This window comes from Pimephales promelas, chromosome 5 (assembly GCF_988280905.1).
Source record: "Pimephales promelas chromosome 5, fPimPro1.hap1.1, whole genome shotgun sequence".
Lineage (NCBI taxonomy): Eukaryota > Metazoa > Chordata > Actinopteri > Cypriniformes > Leuciscidae > Pimephales > Pimephales promelas.
The window spans coordinates 12,624,071-12,648,997 of NC_142773.1; the positions used below are offsets into that span (position 1 = coordinate 12,624,071).

Below are 24,927 nucleotides of genomic sequence, written 5' to 3' on the forward strand. Positions count from 1 at the left end.
GCTTACTCATGGGGGGTATTACGTAGGGGTGTTGAAATTAGACGTTGTATCTATGCATTGTGATGCGGACATGAATGATTCTGCATAAATTCAGTAATAGACTATAATTGATTACAGCCTACTGACGTTTCTCTGTCGCCATTCGTCACATATGCGCTTCTTGGGCTAGCGTAAAATGGCGTAGGGAGGCGAAACACAAAAGTAATAAAAAATGTGCCCACTATTATAAAATTTAAAGCATGCGCGAGTGTGTGCATGTGTGCGTGCGAGGCCGCAAACTTGTGTGTGTGCGCGTATAAGCCAGTCCCTCCAGAAAAACGCGATTATGCGATCGCTGAATTCAATGCAAAATCAGCCAAAGTCCGCATATTTATGCGGGGGCCGCATTTTTTCAAATACGCCTCACTTTCGCCACATAAATTGCCGATTTCCGTGCAAAATATGCGGGGTTTGCATGATTTCATAATCCTCGCATTTTCGTTGCAAAAAAGTCACATATATCTTAGCAGAAAGTTGAAAAATGTTGTGTTTGCTTCACGCAAGAGCAGCCATTTCCCCCTGTTTCCATGGAAACGTTATGAAGTAACGCAATTACGCGACGGGATAGCTCACAGCTGAAGTTATTGCAGAGGCCAGACAGACTCACGGAGGCGATTGACATCTCACAAATCGAACTCGTATAACTGTCTGTCACACGTTCTACCGTCACATCGTTACTTAATAAACAACATTATATAAAAGAATTAGCATCAAACAGAAATTACCCGCACACATGGGGTGTTCGAGGCGCACATATAACACTGCAGACTATTCAACAGGGAGCGCGCAGCTCTTAAAGGGGCCACACCTTATTTACACTCGTTATAGTCTAAAAAAAAACAAGATTAGAAATTAAATATTCCCAGCACTTTCTATGATGTAGTATGCTTGCTAATCAAATGAAGGAATAAGAAATGACCCTTTACATTAAGGTAGTAGCCTAGTGAGAACAGGGTGTTGGGGGAATCACTTTTTTCTCTTTTTTATCGAACCATAGTTTTTGCAAGTTCCCGCAATTTTTGCAAGTTTACGCAATTTTTGCAAGTTCCTGCAATTTAATCGCATAAATATCCCGCATATTCCATCGCATTTTTAAAGAAAACGGGCCACGTAATCAAGGATTTTTGCCCGCAGCAATCACAAAAAACTCTTTTTCTGGAAGGACTGATAAGCGGTATCGTAACTTAAGTACACTTGACAGATTTATGCGCTTTTAGAATTTACTAGTGTTACTTTGTTTTAAATGGTCCAATCGTCTGCGGTGTTCAGACTTAAGTTCAAACTTAAGACTTTTTGATGTTTGTTACATTAAGGAAGTGAACTTTCTTGGACCAGATACAATAAAAACGGAGTTCATATATCTGACTGCTTGTATTCATTGAAGAAAATGTAGGCATGTGCAGAAATATTGAAAATAATTGTAATCGAATTGAATGGTGAGACCAATAATGGTTCACAACCGTAGTATTAAGACAATCTTTTCTGTAAAGCTGATGTAAAAAGTGACATACAAATAAAACTGATTTGACCTGAGGAAAGTTCACCCAAAATTTAACATGTTGTCATGAAATGTTGACCAATGTTGACCAATGTTTGTATGCAAAAAAAGCCTAAATTAAATATGTTCATCATATGTGACCATATATTTTCAGTACACTTGGATTGAAGTACTTTATTAATATGAATTACTTAACTTTTTGAAGCTTGAAAATTTCAAATGGATGGGAAAAAAGGAGAATATTCAAAATATCTTCAATTGTGTTCTGAAGATGAATAAAAGTCTAATAAACAACAGACAGAATTTTTACTTTTTATATGATATTTTTCATTATAAAAATGTAAACACCAAAGAAACAAGGTGATGGTGTGGTCATCAAGGAACACTTTCTTCTATGTGCATTTGTGTATGTGACCTGTAGTTACCTCCACTGCCTTGGTGCCACATTTGGACCGGGTGAGCCAAGCTCACACTTTACCTCTATATGTAGCACATCACAGAGAAGACAAATCCCCCTCGCTCTAATGTCTGCCTGCAGGACTCTACGATGCTCAATGTCAAACCAGCATCAAACCAGATTAATGGAATCAGAGCCCTACTCTATTAAACCCATACGAACACCGAACTGCTTGTTCAAGTAAACGCAACGTTTTTCAGAAATATTTCTTGTAGTAGAGATAGATCGCTTGTTTACGGGCTGCGTAGCTCTAATGAACCACCAGAGGGCAGCAAAACACAGAAGTGCTAGTGACCTGTGGCATTTGAATGACACCCAGTAACGTCAACACTTCAGACCTAGAAGATACTTTACATTTACTCATAAATCAGCTAAATCAGATAATGCTTTACATTTAACATGACCCTTCCAGTAGCACACACAGTGTTGAAGGGATCTCAGATTATTTACTCTCCCCCAGAATGCAGATGAAAAACCCATAATCTTCTCGAAAGTCCAGTAAGCTCATCTGGAAATGTCATGCAGACAGACGACAGGAAAAAAAAACAAAAAAAAAAAACAACAACATCGAACACAGCTAAAAAGACAACACATGCTTCTGTTGACATGCTCCAATTCAGCTTGGTAAGTGATACCGAATATGCAGCTCAATTCTCCAACACACAGCTTTAAAGATGTGAAAATATATTGATAAAACAGTTCTCTCATAACTTCCATACAGTATTTCAGAGACAAACAATACTCTGCAATAAATGTAGAGCATGACTTGATTTAATCCACTGGGATGTAATCGGATCAAGTAAGAAAATGAAAGTACTACTGAATTATAGTTACTCGTTTTATGGCAAGATCCACATTATTTCTAACCAGTTGTCATCACAGGCAAACACATGCACCAATCCCCCTGTAATGACCCCGATATAGCCTCCTTCACACAGAATCCTTCACATATTTTTCTTTCTGAAAAAACTCCAGAAAAGATCCGGTAACTTGTCAAGCATTGGATGATTTTGTTCATTCACACTACCAGAGCTTTCCTGTGTGAAGCTGTGCTTTCATTCACAAATCCTGGAGAGTCTCGTAAAGATAAAGTGTCTTGCTCTTTGTTAGTGTGTGTGTGCGTGTGTGTGTGTGTGTGTGTGTGTGTGTGTGTGTGCCTTGGAGAGTGTAAAAGAAATTGAAAGTAATATCAAGTAATTTTCATCTTTTTCATCAACATGTTGCTTTAAACTGCAAATTGGATGATTTTTTGTAGGCAGTGATGAAGTTCTGTTTTGGTAAACACAGCAAACACTTGAAGCGAAAACTATCATTAACTTGTTCAGAAAATTGAAATAGTCTGGAGAGTTGGGCCACGGGTTGGCACATTCCCGGGGATGGACCTGCTGCCAGAGTTGACTTTGGCAGATAGCTGATGGTGATTGCTGATAGGCTGTCCCAATCAGTGGCGCCTGGACAATCCAATCACGTTTAAGAGGGAAACGACAAATTAAGGGGTTCCCGAGTACTCACGGTTATGGATAGAAATGGTGTTGGTCAAGTTACTTAGAAATAGTAATTAGTTACTGATTATGATTACTTTTCAAAGAAAGTAATCCAGTTACTTTACTGATTACTTATTTTCAAAAGTAATTAGTTACTTTACAAAGTTACTTTTCAAACACTTGATGCACGACCTGAATACGCTAAAGCAATAGACCTTTCAGCCTAATTCTATTCTTTCTGCATATTCCATCATCTAAAATGTAACCAAATCAAACAGTCTCTCTTTTTTAAACTTGTTTTACTATTAGTTTCAATATTTTAACTTTATGTACATTGCATCAAGCAAAAATTAAATTAAATGCAACAGTCTCAGACTTGAAGAAAATTGTTCAACATTTAAACCTATTTTCTGCACATTCCACCATATTGTAATAAAATAAAGAAAGTCCTTCTTCTGTTAACTTAAAATTTCTACATATTCCAGCATATATATATATAAAAAAATATATATATATATATATATATTTTTTTTTTTTGGGGGGGGGGGGGGGGGTAAATCCTTCATTTGAATAGATGTAAAAATAGAGCAACAAAATCATTTAAAATGAAAGTCGCTCCTGACTGCATTCCAAATTATTAACACTTATGTCTTTTAACAGTAAAGTGCAGAGAGGAGTAAAATGAGTTGATCAAAACAGAAAATGCTGTTGCATGCCACATTTTGGCTTCACGTTTTTTTTTGGGGGGGGGGGGGTTTCCGGAGTGAAAGTGGTTATATATAGACGAATCCGACGAGCGTTCTTGTGTAGGCTGCCATCTTGTGGCGAGGCCATTACTGAGCTGTTACACCGGCATAGACATATGCACCGGTGTGTAAACAAACCTCGGAGATAAGGTGATAACGCACCCTTGATGACAGCTACAGCCAGGCAGACTTGTTGGGTTGATGATGTTAGACATTGGCCTCCAGTCACAGATGAAGGTACAAACGATCTTACAGATTATTTATGAAAATAGCTTGGCAAGCAAGCTAGGCTAACGTTTGCTACCGAGGAAACTAAAAAAAGATCTGTCCATTTGGCAACAATAAATAAATAAATGAAATCAAATAAACAATTTCATGTTTTTCATTTGTGTCCATTATTTATCTCATTTTTACATTGCAACGGGCATGGGTAAGGTAACGTTACAGCTAGAAAGTATAACTTACATAATATCGACCAACTACTGTTTTTAAACCATGGAAAGAGGTCAATATAACAGCAGGAGAACAATTATGTCACATAACGTTACATTCAGCTCAGGAAAGCCATTTAATGACCATAGCATGTAAATTGAATAGAAAAAATAACAAGAGAGGAGATTTTGCTGATCACTATATCACACATTTATTATATTTTTTTACTTATGTCATGAAATAATTGTTATTATACGCGAATGTCCGCGTCTTGTACTCGCCCAGGAAATCTGTGTAAACCGTACGGCACCAGACAGGGGCAGTCCACCCGGGGTATTCACAATGTTTTCTCTTCAAAATTGAAATTTTACTGCCACCATTAAAACAATTTAACGGAAACTGTTTACCCACTCGACATTATACAAGGGCTAACGTTGTAACGTTAGTGACAGTCGTAAATCGCGGGCTGTTTATTCCAGTGGACGCAAGTTGCAACTAAAACAATAGAAGGCATTGGCGCAAAGCTACCCAGCAACAGCTCAGTAATGGCGCCCGCTTACTTCCGGTAGTTTCGCCGGATTCGTCTATTATATCTTATCAGCATGTTGGTAGCCGCGGCGGTCATGTCAGTTGAGGATTCATGGTTTTTCTCAGTAAGTTTCACATTCTTGTTACAAATTCCTGTAGCGGCTTGCTGTGTTAGTTAACCGTGTGAGACTGTCTTGTGACATGCTTGCTCAGATTTGAGGTAGAATTTTGACATTCTCCAACGGGGGGTCCTGTTTCTAGATCAGGATGCTCTCTGCACATGCACGGCCTCTCGCTCGCTCTCCCTCTCTGTCGTGTGCGCGCTACAAGGTTTGGAGCAAAGTCTTTGTCTCGCATGCACGCTTGCTGTAGATTTCAGGAGATTTTAACTAATTTGCGGTATAACTAGTCAATCACGAATGTGGCTCAACAGTTAGATTTATAGATAAACTCATCTTTCAGCAATTTGACTGACCGGGGTGAGACTTCAGCGCGAGAAATTGGGGGTGTGAGCGTGTGTGAGAGTTGGCATCTCTGCTGCACTCCCGCGCTCTCGTCATCTCTCACTTATGTCGCGGCGCTCATACATCGTTGTTATTCACGCACCAACGCATTACTCATGTCACGAGACAGTCTCACTAAACAAAATCACGGTTAACTAACGCAGTAACGCAACCTGTTTACGGGGAAGAAACAGTAATCTATTAACTATTTTTTCAATTGTAATCCCTTACTTTACTCGTTACTTTAATTTTTTTTTACCGGATTACCGTATTTTCCGCATTATAAGGTGCACTTAAAAGCCTTTCATTTTCTCAAAAAACGACAGTGCGCCTTATAATCCGGAGCATCTTATATATGGATCAATTGGTTAATTGTATCAATTGGTAATAACGCTCAGGCCCACGAACAGGCCCACAAACAGACCCACGAACAGACGGTCCCGGGCGCAACTCGCGCGCCCCAGCGTGCTCACGTTTACTAATAAACGCCTCGCCTCCGGCGCCACGCACTCACTACATTCCCTTTAGCACATCTAAAGGATTCATAACACAAACCCAGTCAAACATTTGACTGCAGTATCTTATACGTCTTATAATCCAGTGCGCCATATAGTGCGGAAAATACGGTACAGTAACGTTACTTCTAACCAGGGGTGCACGATATATCAAATCAATATCGTTAACGCGATATCATGTTGCTCGATATATATATCGAAAGTCTCAGTTGCATTTCCCCTGATTCATTTCCTGATTCTCCTTCTCCATAAACAACATGAAATAAAGGAGAGGTTTAACTTTTCCTGCTACAGATTTCCCACAGTGGTCAGAAAGAACAGGGGAGACACTTTGATTTGCCATAGTTTGTGCGTTGGCATGATGAAGAGATGCTCAGCTGATCTGCGGTGATGCGTGTTGCAGTCGCGCGCGTCGTCATATCTGGCCATAACATGACAAGCCTGTAACGTTCTCATTTTTAGCGTGTTTGGAAGGAGTACATTTTACATATGTGGTTTATTCAATAACGAGATGCATTTACATTTGTCCAGTTTCGTCTGGACTGGAATGCGGCCCAGACCTCCTCCTGAAGTGGTTTGAGCGATTAGATTCAAATAGCCTACGTCACAAATGCGTTTCACAGGGCATTTACACCTGGTCTTTTCACGATCAGATAGCTATCCGGTCAAAGAAAACGCATATAGTGGCGTTTATGTTGCATATAGTGTGTTCTGTGGACTTGCTTATTTATTGTCTTTTACACTGTAGTGTAGGCCTACACAACTAGTAAAACATGTCCTGTTCCGTAGACATGGTTATTATTTATATATTCATGCTGTACCAGTCCAATATGACTGTCAGTTGAAATAAACCTTATGTTGTAAGAAAACTTGTTTTATTTATTAATCTTTTTTTGATGTGTTTTCCTATAACTTTTGTAGTTTTACATCCATTTAAAAATATCGAAATTGATATCGATATCGCAATATTCATTATCGATATCGCAATATCACATTTTTGTCAATATCGTGCACCCCTACTCTAACATGTTACTGCCCATCACTTGATAGAAATGTAGCGGAGTAAAGAGTACAATATTTGCTCTCAAATGTACTTGAGTAAAGTCCTGAGTACTCCCCAAAAATGATACTCAAGTACAATTTTGAGGGATCTGTACTTTACTCAAGTACTGTACTCAAGTAAACGTACTCCGTTACATTCCGGCTCTGATTCTGGGATTAATCCACGTAAAGATATTTGGGTCTGATTCAGCATAAAATTGTTCTGAATATGGCCTGCATTCACACAGTGCATGCAGTGTATATACACACACATACATACACATACTATAGGACAGCCAAGCACCACCCAGAGCAAACAATGGCATGTAAACACCAGATGCTGTTGTTCAGACTAAAAACGACAACAACAGCAGAACACAGTCTTTCTCATCTCACATGCTCTGTGGCCAAAGACCTGTGTGTGCGCGAGACAGGAAAAGGTAAAATTAGAGCACCCACAACCATGCTAATCAGAGTACCACACACATCACATGACGAATCATCCACATGTGGGTTACTGTAACATCTTACAGACACACTGACACACTTACCAGAAGTGTGAGCATCTACTTAATGGTCGTTCAGTGTTTATCCACCTTTGGAGCATGCAATTCTGACTGTACAAATATGCAATAAGCTGAGATATGTAATTGACAATAAAAGAAATGAAAACACTAAAAATAGATATTCAAACTAGGTAACGACCAACAAAACTGTTAACTGTTATCCAAGCAGTCTGTAATACCTCATCCTCATCGCAATCGCTGGGCAGACGCTGGTATTCTGCCGCGTCCCCCATGTTAAGGTCAAACGAAGAGTCCAGCTGTGTTGCTCGTCCAGTTCAAATCGACATGGATGTGGCCTGATCTTTAGCACACAGGTCACACCACTGATTTTTGCTCCTCATAACAGGCTGCTGCTCCTGGTTCCTTGATATCTGGTCAGTGTGTATTTGTGTGTGATGCCACACTAACAGTTAGAGGAGTCCTTCCATCACATCCATAAGCATTTCCCAACTCTTTTGTGTACAAAGCAGAAAGCACATTCTCTCTCACTCAGCTGTTTTTCAATTGGGCTCCTTCATCTGACACGCTCCATCCCTCCCTCTCTTCCTTTCACAAACAGCTGTGTGCAGTGGGAGGTTATTTTAACGGAGTCCTGATGGCTGGGCTGATGCCATGGGCTAATCCCTTGTTATTGTTGTCATGTTTTCCTCTCTTAATTTCTCCCTCCTTTTCTTTTCCCCTCGATCTTTAAGCTCTGGCTGCCGGTCTCCGCTGCTGCAGTAAGTGGTTGCCCCCGACAACAGTGGCTACCTCGTCAAGTGCACTCACCAGTGAGCAGTGGGCTTGAGGCTGTCAGCCAATCAGAATGCTGCTTGATGAAGAGGCTTTAATCCGGCAAGCGAGTGCGTGAGAGAGAGAGTAATAGATGGAGAGACAAAAATCAGGGCCATCTGGGTACCCATAGTCCATGTATTTAGATGGATGAATCCATCCGGAGGTGACGGGTAGTCCGGTTGCTTCGTGCCGTCTCCTAATCTCTCCACATTCTCTCTGAGCAGGCTTAATGTGTGGCCAATCTGCTGTTTTTCAGCCCACCCAACCAGCGGTCTTTGCTCATCTGACCCTGGGAGGCAAAGACTGAACTAGGATACCAAAACAGCTGCTGTGTCAGCTCACAGCGCCCTGTATTAATGCAGATTTCCCCAGCACATCTGGGGAATAGAGTTAGCCTATGAACGTCCAGGTAAGTTTTTCTGTCTAGGGCATTAACGTGATGTTTTCCTCGTAACATAATTGTCGTTCACATGAACACTGCAGTCTCAGTGCAGTAAGCTATGAGAGAAACATACACACTAGGTGTGAACAATACAGTACGCTCTGTTCCTCTGACAACCATCACAGACACACTGCCAAGCCACTCTCTATTTCTCTCTCATCCATCCAGATCCTTCCTTTCCCGGGAAAGCTCATTTGAAACAACCCCAACTATCCGTTCAACAATTGGTCAACAGGATGCCAGTAAGTGCTCTTCAACTGGGAGTCCTTCCCATGATTCTTCAGTACAGTTGTTTTTTTCTTAAAAAGTTCACTTTAAGGGATGGATGAGACTGTTTGCTGTCCTGCGACTGCACATTATAGGTCCTATACACATGCTTAACTATATAATACACAAAACAACAATATATTTTAGTTCCTTTAAGTAGGAATGTATTAAAAAAAGTTACATATTATGTATTTGAGTTCTCTATTATAACGAAGCTCTGTAATTCAGCTAGTCTCATTGTAAAATTGTGTCTACAAAAGGGACAAATTGTGGTTTGTATGATAAGCACTGAAGAACTCTATGGACTGAAAATGTCCGCTCACTCGTCTGTATTTAACTTTCTGCACTTTTCCATTATGTTTGTTAAAAACATGAAACATCTAGACCTCAGTAAAAACATGTTTTTTTTAGTGTGTGTTTGTTTATTCATTCAGTATAGAGCATCACATTCCCGCCCACAGCCCGAGAGAGTGTTAGTGACGGAAGTAAATTTCCCATTCTTTTTTCCCATTGACATTTTGTAAAATCCATATCTAAAGAGTATTAGAGCATGTCTGAGGATAACCAGCTCCGGCTGAACTCAGAAGCATACAACACATCATTTCGAGTGAAAAAACGAAAAATCCCCAAAAAAAAAAAGTCAAGGGTACAAGCCTGTGTACATATTTTTGTTTCCGAGCAAAGGAACTAACTCATCCCATAAACCACCGCGCCTCACTAAAGTTGACTGAAAGCCACCGTGAAAGAGCCTTTTGAGTGACTTCCAAATCTGATGACGGCCACGTGAACTGTTTTCTCCAGTGAATTTTATATAGTGAATGTGCAGGGAAACTCCTTTTCCTCGATTTACTGAAGCTTAAAACGCATTTGCAGCTGCATATGCTAAAACATTGAGCATCTGGCTCGCTCATTGGCTGTGCTGCGGCAATTGCACATCCAATGGCGCGGGGGCGTCTCAGAGGTGCGACCAATGAACTTAGCCCTTCGACATTACACGACCTTCAGTCTTCACGTACCTTCGCGGGGTTTCAGACACATGATACGACTTCCACCAATCAGATGCATCACTGTGGGATTGTGGGATTGTTCAGGATTGTGGGTAATGAAGTACTTATCCAATACATCGCGAATAAAAGGTATTCATCTTAAAACAAGATTAGTGCCCCATGAACTTTTGGCGTTTATATGAGCATATACAATCGCTTAGTACAGCCGTAGCTGGTTTTAAGTCTACCATGTATGGTTACGTTTTCATGGCTTATATCTCAAATGTCAATGGAGAAATTGTATTGAAATTTTACTTCCGGCACCGGCTGTGGGCGGGACTGTGATGCTCTATGCTGACAACATCTGCTGAGGATTTTATTACTTTACAATACAAATGTCACATTGATTGATTTTAGTCTTCATACAAAATATTATAAAGTATTAATACATCCAGTAGGGCTGCTCAATTATAGTAAAATTTTAATCATGATTACTTTGGTCTATTGAAATAACGATTTAACATGATTAGTGGTGGTTTATATAATTTTTTTGTAAAGTATTTTTATGTAAAATATTATTTCATAATATGAATATAAAATAATTATTCATAATATTTTAAATGTAATTTTAAATTTCACAATTATCGATATTCATAATTATAGATAAAAAGTAATTAAAACCATTACATAAGTAACAGTCAGCAATACAATAAGAACAAAGAATCTAATTACAAACAATACAGACAAAAAATACAACAGAATAAAAATACAAATGAAATAAACAGTGCTTTAGATTTTTCAGAAATATGTACTAAGTAGTATTCAGATGATTTGAAAAAAAAAGAAATATGAAAGTCAAAATATGAATACAAAAAGAAAGTGAAGGCTCTAAATGTTCCTAGACACAGTCTAATTGGCATTGTTTGTAAGTTTGAAGTTAAAGGAGAACTCCGGCGAACAATGAACCTTTGGTCTAATAAAACATCGGTACATAGTCAACCATTCTCTGAAATTTGTTTTCATGATAATCGAATGTAAAGAGTTTTATCTCTAAAAACTGTTTAGCGTATAATGCTAGTAATGGGGGCATTGACTAAGTAAAAAGAAATCGCTACTTTATACCACTAACAAGGCTCAAAATAGCCCCACACTAACACAGTAACATAATGAGGCTCCATACATACAAAACGAAGCATTGAGAACTTTGTAAGTGATATTTTAAGATATTTTATGAAGACAGTTCACTTCGCGTATACAGACAGGAGCCATCTTAAAAAATATTCTCGATAAGTCGAACCACGAACGTCGTGCTGAGTGATCTGAACTCTATGAAGTTCAACGAACTTCTGAACTGTATGAATGGCGTTCGGGGATCGACTTATCGAGACTATTTTTTAAGATGGCTCCTGCCTGTATACGCGAAGTGAACTGTCTTCATAAAGTATCTTCTTATTAAATGGTCTGTACACTTACAAAGTTCTCAATGCTTCGTTTTGCATGTATGGAGCCTCATTATATTACTGTGTGAGTGTGGGGCTATTTTGAGCCTTGTTAGTGGTATAAACTAGCGATTTCTTTTTACTTACTCAATGCCCCCATTACTAGCATTATACGCTAAACAGTTTTTAGAGATAAAACTCTTTACATTCGATTATCATGAAAACAAAATTTAGAGAACGGTTGACTAGGTACCGACGTTTTATTAGACCAAAGGTTCATTGTTCGCCGGAGTTCTCCTTTAAGGAACAGTGGTTACACTACCTGGGTAGGGCAGAAAAAAAGCTATCAAAGGCTACAACCAGATTTCTATGATAGGAAGGTTCAGAAAAACCCTGAGTGACTGCAAAAGAGCTGCAGTAAGACTTGGTGGCAACAGGCACTGAGGTTTCAGCTGCACAGTAAGGCACGTACTGAACGCAGATTCAGAAACCCCCAGATGGAGGTTTCCATGCCGGACCTCCAAGACTACACCGCTACTGACCCAAAAGCACAAGAAATGCTTTAGGCTCCAATTTGCTCAAAATCATAAAAATAAGCCACAGAGGTTTTGGGATTCTTTTCTGTGGAGTGATGAAACAAAACTGGAAACTTTCAGCCCTTTCGATCAGCAGTAAGTCTGGAAGTAAGAAGAATGAAGCATATGCTGAAAAGAACACCATGCTTACAGTTAAGCATGGTGGGGCTCAGTGATGCTCTGGGGCTACTTTATATCCTCTGACACTTGAAACCTGCTGCGTGTGGAAGGCAAGATGGATTTATTGAAGTATCAGGAAATCCTAAGAGAAAACGTCATGAAGCTGAAGCTTGGGTGTCTTTGGACCTTCCAACAGGACAGTGATCTCAAGCATACCTCAAATTCCATCAAGGCTTGGTTGCAGAAGAAATCCTGAAAGATCCTACAGTGGCCATCACAGTCACCTGTCTTAAACCCCATAGAGAATCTCTGGTGGGATTTGAAGGCGGCAGTTGGCTGCAGAGCACGCAAACCCAAGAATATTACTGAACTGGAGGCCATTATTCATAAGGGATTTCTCAAAAACCCTGCCAGAAGCTGATTTTGCATCTTGTTTGCAGCAGGTCATGACAGCAAAAGGATGTTTTACTAATAAAGATTCTTGCCATGAAGGAGTTGAATAATTTTGAAACTGCAGAAGTCATTAAAAGTTGCATTTTCAGTTGAATTTGGGAAAACCACTTGAAACATTTGTTGTGTCAAACTACTTCAATTACTTTTGTTTGAGTTGTTCATTGCAAACAGCTGAAAGTCTGTACATTTTGCCAATAAACCTGATTTGCAATGTGGGTTGAATCATTTCGATTACAATTGCACATTAAATATAGACTAAACCTTTTTAAAACTACAAAAGGTACTCATTCAAGAGAAGTGAGGTATTTTAGCTTTGTCTTTTATGCGGATTAATGTGGTCGTAGCCTAAAGGAACACAAATAAACCATAATATTGTCACAAATGGTGTTAATTTACTTCATGTTTAATCAAAGTGCCTCAATCTGCGTTTTATTCAGCTACAGTGATCACTGGATGTCTTTGTCCATATTAGGGATTTCCTGGAACGATTATGAATGAGTGGCCAAATCTGCAGGATGATGGAGGCGGAGCTGGGTGAAGAGGTTGGTAGTTTTGTCCCATTTTACGCTCACTGTTGATCGGCAAGTCCTGCAGACTTGGCTGACTAATGCCGGGCGTACACCAAAAGACTTTGAAAAGATTTAGAAAAGACTTTATAAGTTTATCAGCTCACATCTAAAGACTTTGTGTTCAGAGTTTTTAGTCTCAGACTAAAGATTTTACAAACATTGAATCTTGTAGTGACAGTATTTACAAGACTACAGGCCATTGCACACTGAGTCCGAAATTTGCATCCGAAAGTTTCACACGTAAAAAAAATAAAAAAATAAAAATAAAATCGACCTCACGTTATGTCAATCAAGCTTGCACACCGCCTCCGAAACTTTCGTCCGTCATAAAAAAATTCGGATCGGGTTCGATTTTCTGCGTTTTTCGCATCCACAACCAGCATTTTGAGAGGTTTTTTGACAATTCAGGGCCGGGGGGAGCTCGTTTACTGTCTATGGAGCTCGTTCCGCACATCATTGCACATATGCACAGTGCTTTCAGTTTCAGTTTTCAATTCGATCAAGTATGTTCTCTTCTCTCGATTGGATTATGAAAGGAATAAAACCTCCCCTTTCAATCAGATTGAAATTTCGGATCGAATAAGGTGTGATTGAGCAGCCAATTCGATAATGTATTATTTTAACAGACTATACAGCTGTTCTGTTTGCCCAGCGCTTCCACTGGGCCGAGCGTGTGTGTGAGTGTCCTGTACATACCTTAGACACACTGCCAGTCTCTGTTCAGGATCGATTGGTTCACAGAAATTGGTGGTCTTGTTTTTAAAATGTGGCTCCAGAATCGCAAGCAAAGCACCAAACCGTTCCACTGACATTCTGAGGTAAATTTTGAATCGCTCAGAATAAATTCGCAACTCATTGATAAGGAGGTGCTTCCTCTCGCCGCAATTTCAGGATTGGATGGACGTAATATTTTCTCTTCTCTTTTCAATAAGAGAGAGGACAACAAAATCACTCACTGCTTGACGAATCCATTTTGTATTTTTGCGTTTTTTTCTCGCAAAGGTTTAATAAATACGCATCGGGCTCAGTGTGCAAGGTTTCTGTGCATGACGAATTTTTAGGCTGACGAACACGAAAAGACGCATACGAAAATTTCGTACTCAGTGTGCAATGGCCTTACAACTAGATTATTTTAGCTTCCCACCAAATTCCTCCCATAATGCTAGTGCCGCGGTTGCGTGAACGTGAAAGCAAAGCGGATTAGGGCGCACACTCGTTCAGGAAGTAAAGTAGCCGATCCTGCGCATGTGTCTTAGCTTATTGTGATGAATTCAGTTAAATAAAACACTTCTAAAGGATGATAGTGTTGATTTACCTTGGATACGAGCGAGAGTGAGCCTGCAGTGTATTCGTGCATTGGAATCAGAGCAACACATTTGGAAATCCACTGTCTCCTCAGAAGAGTCCGTTTGCAAGCAGCAGAAGTACACCTTTTGTGACACGCACAATAAACCTGTATTGTTCACTCAACTGCGCATAATAGCAGCAAATTAATAGAAAAATATATACATAGGTCCTATACCGTATTTTCTACACTATAAGGCGCACTTAAATGCCTTTAATTCGGAGCGCCTTATACATGGATCAATTGGTTAACAACGCTCCGCATTATTAAATTCGCCCGCGAACTCGCGCTCGTGTCCATCTTATGCCTGCTTTGTCACACGGCCAGTTCAACCTCGTATAAATCAGGTTTTGTGTGTCTCCCGTTTACAAGCGCTCACTCTTAACAGACACACTGTCCCCGGCGCTGCTCGCGCATCACAGAATGTTCATAAAGCCCTCCCAGTTCACAGTAACCGGGTCGTCTCATTCAAAACAGCGAGCTATTGCTGTCAGCGAGCCGCCGCACATTGAATAGGCTACTCATATGAGTCAGGCTGCGAATGTAAGTTACGTGCCCGCCCCAGCGCACTCATGCTTATTAATTAAACGCCTCACCTCCGGCGCCACGCACTCGCTACATTCCCTTTAGCGCATAACGTAAACCCAGTCAAACACCTGACTGTAGTATCTTATGTGCCTTATAATCCGGTGCACCCTATATATGAAAAATGTTCTAAAATAGGTCATTCATTGAAGGTGCGCCTTAACTCTTTCCCAGCCAAACACGGAATTTTCCGTGTTTAATGAAAAAACGCATCTGCGCCAAACACGGAATTTTCCGGGTATCCGTGTTTTAGGTGGTATACGGTAAGGAAGACCCGCGCGCATGTCCTGAATGAGTGCGCAACTCTTTGATCAGAGAAACAGATTGCAATCGTCTCAAACAGTGGAGTAGTGAGAATGTATCAGACAGACAATGCAGAGGTATATGGCTGAAGTACTGGAGGTAAATGGACTCGGAGTCCGATCACTCTTTATTTGATAATTCTGAATCTGATCGGGACGAAGTAGTCAGTGAGAGAGATCCACATGTTGTCACAGAAAGTTCTAGCCATGGACGTGCCGCAGATAGATCGTATAATATTATTACACTATATATGTATGTGTGTGTGCAGGCATTTATGTGTGGCTGTCTAAATATGAAGGTGTAATTGTCAAATTATTTCTCTCTTTGTGCACATTTACCACATTGTAATATGTATTTGTGTGTGTGTGTGTGTGTGTCTAGGCCTGTTTATTGTAATTCCAATTATTCATTATTCACAGGTAGAACACAGAGAGGCAGAGGCAGTGGCGGTTCTACATTGAATTACACCCCGGGCGAGATCACCTTTGAGCGCCCCCCCCCCCCCCCCGGGAAAAAAAAAAACACACTCATTTATCCACAAACAGTCCTATTTATTACAAAAACATAAATTAAAGATAAAATTATATTTCTCCATTGCACAAATCCTTCATTACACATCCAACATTGCCAAAAGAAAATGAACACAATTCTGCACAAACTATGATAGTGTAACTGTTATCACTTTTCACTTAAATAACTTAAATAAACACTACATACACATATGTGCCAAATACAGACAAAAAAATTAACAAGAGCAGAGAGCAACAATAATATATAACATTAAGAATAATATAGAAATAAATTATAGAACAAATATTCTATAGCACAAATACTTTATCACACAATGTGAAAACACTAAAGAGAATCAAATTATTACACTAAGAACAGAAAACACACACTAAACTAAAAACGGACCTTTCTGGACTTCCTTGATGCAAAATCATCAATGATGTCATCGTATGAAATCTGCTCCCCTATTGAGTGATTGATACTGATGACGGCAAGGCTTGTGAGCCGTTCCTGGGACATGGTTGATCTCAGGTATGACTTGATCAACTTTAGTTTCGAAAAGCTCCTCTCTGCTTGAGCCACTGTGACTGGCAGAGTAAGTGCAATCCTGAGAGCAGTCCAAAAATTGGGATAAATCTCCGATAGATCCTTATCATGCATAAAAGTGATAAGCTCAAGGAGGCTCATGGTCTTTGATGGCAGGTCAGGGAAGTTCTTAATTTCCTGCACAAGCTCTCTACTGTCCACATCAGAGTGCCCCTTAAAGTGCAGAGTGGTGCCTAGTGCCTCGCATTGCTTTGCCAGCTCCTCATCTACAAGACTTGGGAAATTTGTCAAAACCCCGAATTTCTTTCCCACATTTTCCAATGTTGAAAATCTCTCCTTGATGGCTGACGTGGCTGCATCAACGACAACGTTGAAGAATCCAACCTCCAGCTTCCTAAGTGCATCACTGAAAGGCTCATCATGTGATTCATACGAGAAGTGGCGCTTTGTGGACCTCAGCCTTTTTTGTTTTAAAACAGTCTCCACATTCATCTCTTCACACATGTCTTTGGCCACCATCTGTGCAGTCACAAAGCCACTTTCCCTGTAGCTCTGGAGATCTTGCTCAGTCTTCTTCAAAAGACTCACAGCTAGGTCCACATCCATACTAGGAGACTGCATGAGTTTGCTGGCATGCTGTATTGCAGATAGCATGTCATACCAAACAACTGTGCAGATGCTGAAGCGGTATGACCCCACCTCCTCAGACAAAGACTGGGCCTCAATCTTTATAGCAGGGTCTTTGGTGTGGTCTCTCACCTCAATTAAAGCCTCTCTCACAGCAGCTCCCTGGTACCTCATGGGCTCGACGCTCTTGACCTTGCTCTCCCACCTTGTTTCTGCCCACATCTTTAAGGTAATGCTCACATGGTTCTTCAGAATGGCCCATCTTTGGGTGGAGGCTGAAAATAATGTGTATAGCTTTTGCAGGACACCAAAGTAACTTATAGCATCAACAGATCCCTTAGCAGCATCACACACAACTAAATTCAATGTGTGCGCCCCACATGGCACAAACAGAGCTCGGGGGTTCTTTTCTAAGAGCCTGGCTTGAACTCCCTTTTTTTTGCCTTTCATGTTTGCTCCGTTGTCATATGACTGTCCTCTGCAGTCTTCAAAAGGAATTCCCAACTCCTCAAGTCTTGTCAGGATCATGGATTCCAAGTGCTGGCCTGTGGACTCCTCTGCCTCCAAAAATCCCATAAAATGTTCCCTGATATGGGGCTTCTCCATCAGTGACACCACTCTAATGACCACTGACAACTGTTCTGTGTGACTGATATCTGGGGTGCAGTCCAGAATTACTGAAAAAAACTTTGACTTCTTGATGTCATCTACTATAGCAGAAATGATTTTGCTGCTCAACAAATCAATTAGCTCATTCTGCACAAGATGGCCTAGGTAGCTGTTTTGACTTGCTGTTCCTCTTTGAACACGGTCAAGGTGCTCTTTCATTATGGGATCAAATCTTGCCATTAGTTCGACCTCTTTGAGAAAATTCCCATTTGATGGTGTGAACAGCGTTTCTGTGTGTCCCCTTAGAGCCAAATTTCTAACAGCCAGTGACTGCACGATAGCAGTGAGACGTGTCAGCACTGCTCTCCATCTAACCCTCTCAGCCTCCAGAAGTGCCATCTCCACCTTATCAATAGTTTCCCCACTTTTTAACCTCACTGACAGTTCTTTCCATGCTTTCATGCAATGGAGGTGTTCTGGACTGTTTTCATGTGATGTGAGGTAATCACTCGCATGCTTCCAATTTGACATTCCTGCACTTATTAAATGAATGTTCCTCTTGGAAAACAATTTGCAGCAGAAGCAAAAAAGGCTGTTGTTCTTCACTGAATAAATCAGCCAACTTCTTTCCATCTTTTCACCACTCACTAATGTCTTCATAAAATATTGGTGGTGGCAACTTCTCCCATCACTCTCATTCCTACAGAAAACAAAGCCAGGTGGCACCTTACATGGTCCTCTGCGAACCAGCTCAGTCCGGATCCTGTCAGTAAGATGTGAGGGCCAGTTAGCAGGGTCGGTTGACAGAGGCTCATCCGCAGCAGTGGGGCTCAGTGGGGGTTCAGCTCCGGGCATTTCTATCAGACAGCATATTGGCACATTACTCAAAGCACATAGCAGTGTAACACATAATATTAAAATGTCATTAAATTGCAGTTGTTCAGTTGTCTTGTAGCAGTTGCCTAGGCATACCCCCTCCACACACACACATACACACACACACACGCACGCACACAGCACACACACACATGCATAGCACACACACACAAGCACACACACGCACACACATATGCAAAATTCACCTGAAGGCTCATGCTGGATTGAAGTAGAGGCAAAGAGGACTTCATGCTCAATATCAGATATTTGTGAAGACAAATGTGTAGCTGTGGACGAAGATGGTGGTTGCTCATCCTCCTGAAGGGTCGAGACCATTCCAGAAGAGGCCTGTGTAGAGGGGGAGGTGGGTGGCTCATCCTGACCAGTGGCAGAGGATGCTCCAAAATATTTTAGAAGTGCCCCTGAATTGCAATTGAATTTGAAATTAAAAGACCGTATGTTTATGTTTTATAACAGCTAAAACAGCCAGTCAAATTGACCCCAAACATAATAGGAGAGACATAAATATGACAACTTCTGGATATTATCAAGACAACACGAATTGTCATAAATATGTCATAAATATGCAGATTAATTATCAAACTTAAGAAACCACTTAGCTTGATGGATTAACATTACATTAAACTGTCATATGGTGGGTTTTGACATCGGCTGTCATCATGAGGCCATTATAACTGTGTCATGAATATTTTTCTTGACCTCAACTACAGAGGTACAATTACAAATTGAATTTGTCATTAAAATGTCATTGTACCACTGTAGTTGAGGTCAAGAAAAGTATACATGACACTGTAATAAAACAATTTGACAGAGAATTAAAACTTTACAGTATGACATTTTACTAACATTCAAGTTCAACCATTTGTACCACTGGAAAACAACAACAAAAAAAACACATTTATAATGGCCTCATGACAGCCAATATCAAAACCTACATCATGACAGTTTAATGTAACTTAACCCATTAAGCTAAGTCGTTTTTTTTAAGTTAATTAATCTGCTATGTCATGTTTTTATTATGACATTTATGGTTTATCAGAGGCATCTCAAAAAAACAATGTGATATATTTGCATTAAAATGTCATAATTTGAGCAAATGACACTTAATGACAATTGAGTTGTCATAAACATGCATGCATGCATAAATCCTCCTTCATATTCATGACATGTGTCATGCTTGCATGCCAAATAAATAGCGTTAATAACTTATGTTCGTCTTTGAAACTACCTACACAGATTTGAAAATTCCGTTGACTAATTACAGGGCCTAACATTAACCCAACTGATGGAAATAAATAATACTGAACTTGTAACAGTTGTTTTGTTGCAAAGCACAATATTATGGTGAAATTAGATCTCGTCTTTTTGTTGACTTACAGTAAAACCGAATTAAGCATAATAGCAGCAATTTAAGCATCATAGCAAAAAAGGCTAACGTAAGAGACGAATAACCAACATTACATTAGCCCTTCATGACAACATGTAATCTCATACACAGAACATACAGTAGTTGAACTTGCATACCTTTATCTTTTGCTCGTTTCTCCTCCTCTTCTTTTCTTTTTTTTCTAAATTGTGCACCTGATGGCTTTGACCTTTTTCTGTCCATCTCTGCTTATTGGCACTCGACTCGACAATCAAAAGATTCCCATCCTCCGCCCGCGGGCCGCGCCCCCCCTACACTGTCACTCACTCACGTCACGTTCAGAAGTCAAGACTAAACCAATTGACCTTGGTGAGGTGATATGATGATGATCGTTTTGTATTTTCATTTTTATTTTTGTTGCTGCTCGTTAATACCCCCCCCCCACACACACACACACACACACACACACAGTGATTTTTTTTTTTTTTTTTTTTTTTGCTCGTGCGGCATGCCGCCCCCCATGTGACATAAAAAAATGCCGCCCCGGGCGACCGCCCGGTTCGCCCGTGCCTAGAACCGCTACTGGGCAGAGGCAAGAGTTTTATTGCAAAAGTTACATTTCCCTTACATCCTGGGAAATTTGATATATTTTACATTTATTTTATGTTTTTAATTTATTTTGGAAAGTTTTATATATGAAGGAAACAACATAAGAATGTATTCTGCTTTTAAATGCACTTGTTTGATAAAAATACCTTTTTCTCAGTTTTTTGTCCAAAATGTTGTGTTTTTGACAAAACCTACCTCTGTTCAAGAGGCAATAAAAAAAGAACAGATGAAGATAAAATAAAAACGTTTTTTTTGCCTAAAAGCAGAGGCTCAGATCTTTATTTTTATATATATCATCTTCATATATTCATGGAAGAAAATATTCAGCGGGGCATTCAAATTTAGCGAAAATCGTCAAAAACCCTGGCGGTGGCTGGCAACTTTTTTTAAAAACGCTGGCGGGGAAAGAGTTAAGTGCGGAAAACAGGCTACGGCTATATATATATTTACCCACGTTCTGCTTTCTATCATATATCGAGCTATAATTTTTTGCTCCATATCGCCCAGTAGATATAAAAACTTCTGGTAAGGAAAAAAGTCAAAATCAGGAAACAATGTGTAATCACCATCACATCCAGCCGGCTTCCTGAGACAGCTCCCACGAGTGGGTCTCGAACTTGTGTCTCTGGAGTGAGAGGCGGACACGCCAACCTCCATTTTATTGGTTGTTGATTGTTTTACGTCCCTAGGACTACGCTAGGACTTACGATAATAACAAACATGTTTGATTTGAAAGACTAGAGAAAGACAGGTATAAATCGGGTCGCCGACTGCAGATTATCACCTCACATTTAACGATCGAGACGACGGGAGCGCACGAGACTCCAGCAAGATTCCTAAAGACTGCCGGTCTTTAGTCTGGGACTGTGAAAATTCTTTGGTGTAAGCCCAGCATAACAAGTCATTTTTGCGTAAAATCTTTCCCACTGGCGAGCTTAATTTTTTCAAGTATGGCAAGTGTCTCGTTTGTCATATCCAACGAAATGTTTTTACGCGGCAGCACTAGCTGCACGCTGTGCCTGCTTGTGTTTTATGACAGATGGCAAGTTTGGCAACCAGCGTTACGTTGACACCTACATTGGGATGTCAACCAGAGATACTGGCGCTGGATAGTTCACATGTGTACAATTCATTTGAAATATTACAGTTATCGCCAATAGCGGTATATTGTGACACCAATAATTAACATGATAAAGATACTTTTTTTTTTAAATGGCACGATTATCGTCAATAACGGTGTATAGCAAAACCCCTCATTTGAATTAAAATATTAGTACAACAAAACCCTTTTGTGTATCTTTAGCTACATCTCCAAGTTAACATCTTGTCAGAGAGTCTAATTTACTAATTAATGGAGTCGACGAGTAATTCATTACAATAACTAAGAAATTTATTTATAACTAAAATACTTTTTTTACCAATTCAATAAATATATGGGTACAGAAAGATGTGTTTTTGTTTTTACCTTATGACATTTCATGAAATCTAGTTTAAAACAGTACTTTGTAGCAGTTGCTGAAAAGGTAAAAAAAAGCAACAACAAAAAAGTACAATAAATAGATTGAAAAGGAAGTACAGATGAACATTAAATCAAATCATCTTCTCTGTTCTTTAATTTGAGTGTAGAGAGCGGTGACCAGGTTGAACAGAGGCTGTATTAGTGCCAGGTCACTATTCTCATCTGTATCTTTCGGCATGTTTCAAAGCTTTGTTTGCCTCATAACTCTCTCTCTCTCTCTGAGCAGATGGCTGAAGCATCAACAGCAATGTCATTAAATCCCACTTCACCCACATTCCCTCCTCCCCCACCCACTGTTAGGGGATATTCTCCTGCTGCCAGGCCATAACCACACACTTCAACGTGACACACAGACCAGCATTCACCCCTACACGGTCTTCATTCTAAACAAACTCAACACCACACAAGTCCAGTACTTCGTTTCACTCTCAATCAAAAGGCAGTTTAACTGGAATGATTTAGAGTAGGACATGGCCTTACAGAAGAAACAAGCCTTAATGACATGATCGTAATCACAATTATTTAACAAAAAGCCTAGTTACACAGCTCTTTGTTTAACACCACATGAACTCCTCACCAAACACCAAGATGGTAGGTGCTGAAACAAAGGGAAAAGATGAAAGAAAGTTGAGAGCGATGGGAAAGAGAGAAAGTAGGTGTGTGTTACAGTCCATCACCATGGTGCTTTAAGCATTCTCTCAGATCAAGCTTTAAAACAGAGCTATATGATATCCCAAATGACCACTCACGCAGGTATGGAAAAGGGATTTAGAGCCTATAGTCTGACCTGCATACTAGTTATAGCTATGTGAAGACCAATACATGCACACTCACATGAAATCTGATTTCCATTGGCTGCAAGTTACAGTGGAGATTAATTTTCTATATGCACGCATGTGTGTCCAGTGGAGACTAGAGAGGATTGCTTTGTATTGATCACTCCTCTGCATATGCCACAGAAGAAGCCAGTGGCCAGATTATTTGCTGATGATGCTCCGAAGTCAACAGTACAGTTCAGTATGTTGGCTGACACAAAGACATCTAAAATTGTGCTTTGCATCTCTCATTCAGACATGCTTTTGTCAATTCTTCCCACTAACTCTATGCACATGTAACCATAGTGCAACCCTTTAACTAACTGAGGCTTGTATTATTTTTCCAAGCAAATAAAACAAAAAGTGGTGATCAACAATTACTGTACTTAAATAGTTGTTCAGGATAAGTCAACAGTCACTAGTGGTGATGAACAGAAGTGAAAGTTCTTGGCCAAAACAATACAAAAAACTAATTTGACACAAACAAATTTGTTTATTTCATAAACAAAACCAACAATACTTAGGCTGAATCCCATTTCAATGTCTTACCCCTTCCCCTTAATTTTGCGCGTTCACGTGAAAGGAAGGGCTATCCCAATTCTCATTTTGATCTAGGGGTAGGGGTAAGGTGAAGGGGTATATACCCCTTAAGACCAAGAATTTTCGCGAGCTTACTTGAAACCAAGGGGTAAGAAATGCACAAGTTTTTTCGCTTAAATGATTGATAAAAAAATATGACCGTCTTGTTTTGTACTCTACACAGTTATTTGTACTCTTAACAATTATGTTGTTTATTGAAACGTTTTTAAAGTTTTTAAAAATCGCTACTTTGCTACGCTAGGCTATGCTAACGTTACATTGCTGATTTGCACAATCAGTCCCACATTTCAAGATCACCCAAAATGTCTTCAAACGGATCCCGACTGAGACGAAAACACGGGAATATTAGATCAACAATACATTCAGATTCACCGATTTAAATGAATTCAGTCCGATTTAAACAACACCTTGTGCATGTAAACATAATGAATAGTGAAGGCAGAAAGCAAAAGCCCAATCCCGGACGTTTTGACGGGATCTTGAAAGTTTCAAGAAGTTTGTGATCAACACTTGTCGCCCCGGGAGACACAGACCCCAGTTAAGGATGATGCAAGATGACGTAACCGAGTAGTGTCTCATTTCATAGGGGTATGTTTGCACTAGCACTTACCACTCCGTTTCGAGGGACAAGGGCTAGGGGTAAGACGAAGGGGAAGGGGTAAGACAGAGAATTGGGATTCAGCCTTAGTTTCAGAACATCTCGATAAGACCTTCGAAAACTGCTTTCTTATAAGAGATGACTACTGTAGGAACATGACTGAATAATAAGCTATCACCTAAATTATTCACTGACAGAAATCCAATCAGAAAGATGGATTAATATATTTGTGTTAAATAGGTTAAATAAAAGAAAGTACGTCAAGAAAAGTCCAGGCTTCTGAAAAATCATGGATTGATCTGATTTGGATATCCTACACTAAATGACAGACAAACAAGAAGTGATCTGTGCAGGGTTACTAATAGATTTTCCTACTGCAAATGACATTTATGAGCTTAAATAATATAAAAATAGCAGCAGGAAAAAGGGCCTTTAAAATTATAGTTAAGAGTCTACGAAGGTTAAGATTAGTGGTTAGTATTTTTTTTTTCATTTGCTGACACATTAAACCGGCTGCAGTGCAGGATTTGCACTTTGTTTTGGGTTATAATGTGAAGCTCTGTA

The 24,927-nt window shown here is 39.8% G+C and overlaps 1 protein-coding gene across 4 annotated transcripts in view; it reads right to left on the reverse strand.

Annotated features, from left to right (window-relative positions):
• The window catches only part of tnk2b (tyrosine kinase, non-receptor, 2b), a 113,125-nt gene that overhangs the window by 48,976 nt on the left and 39,222 nt on the right, over nucleotides 1-24,927 (reverse strand). The window contains exon 1 of one of the 4 annotated variants that reach the window (XM_039672013.2): nucleotides 7,989-8,561. The exons of 2 other annotated variants lie outside the window; for them this stretch is intronic. In XM_039672013.2, coding sequence (XP_039527947.2) covers nucleotides 7,989-8,042 — 54 coding nt within the window. In that variant the 5' untranslated portion in view covers nucleotides 8,043-8,561. Of the gene's footprint in view, nucleotides 1-7,988; nucleotides 8,562-24,927 lie in introns of those variants that run through there. One more of the 4 variants, XM_039672018.2, reaches the window with a different exon arrangement.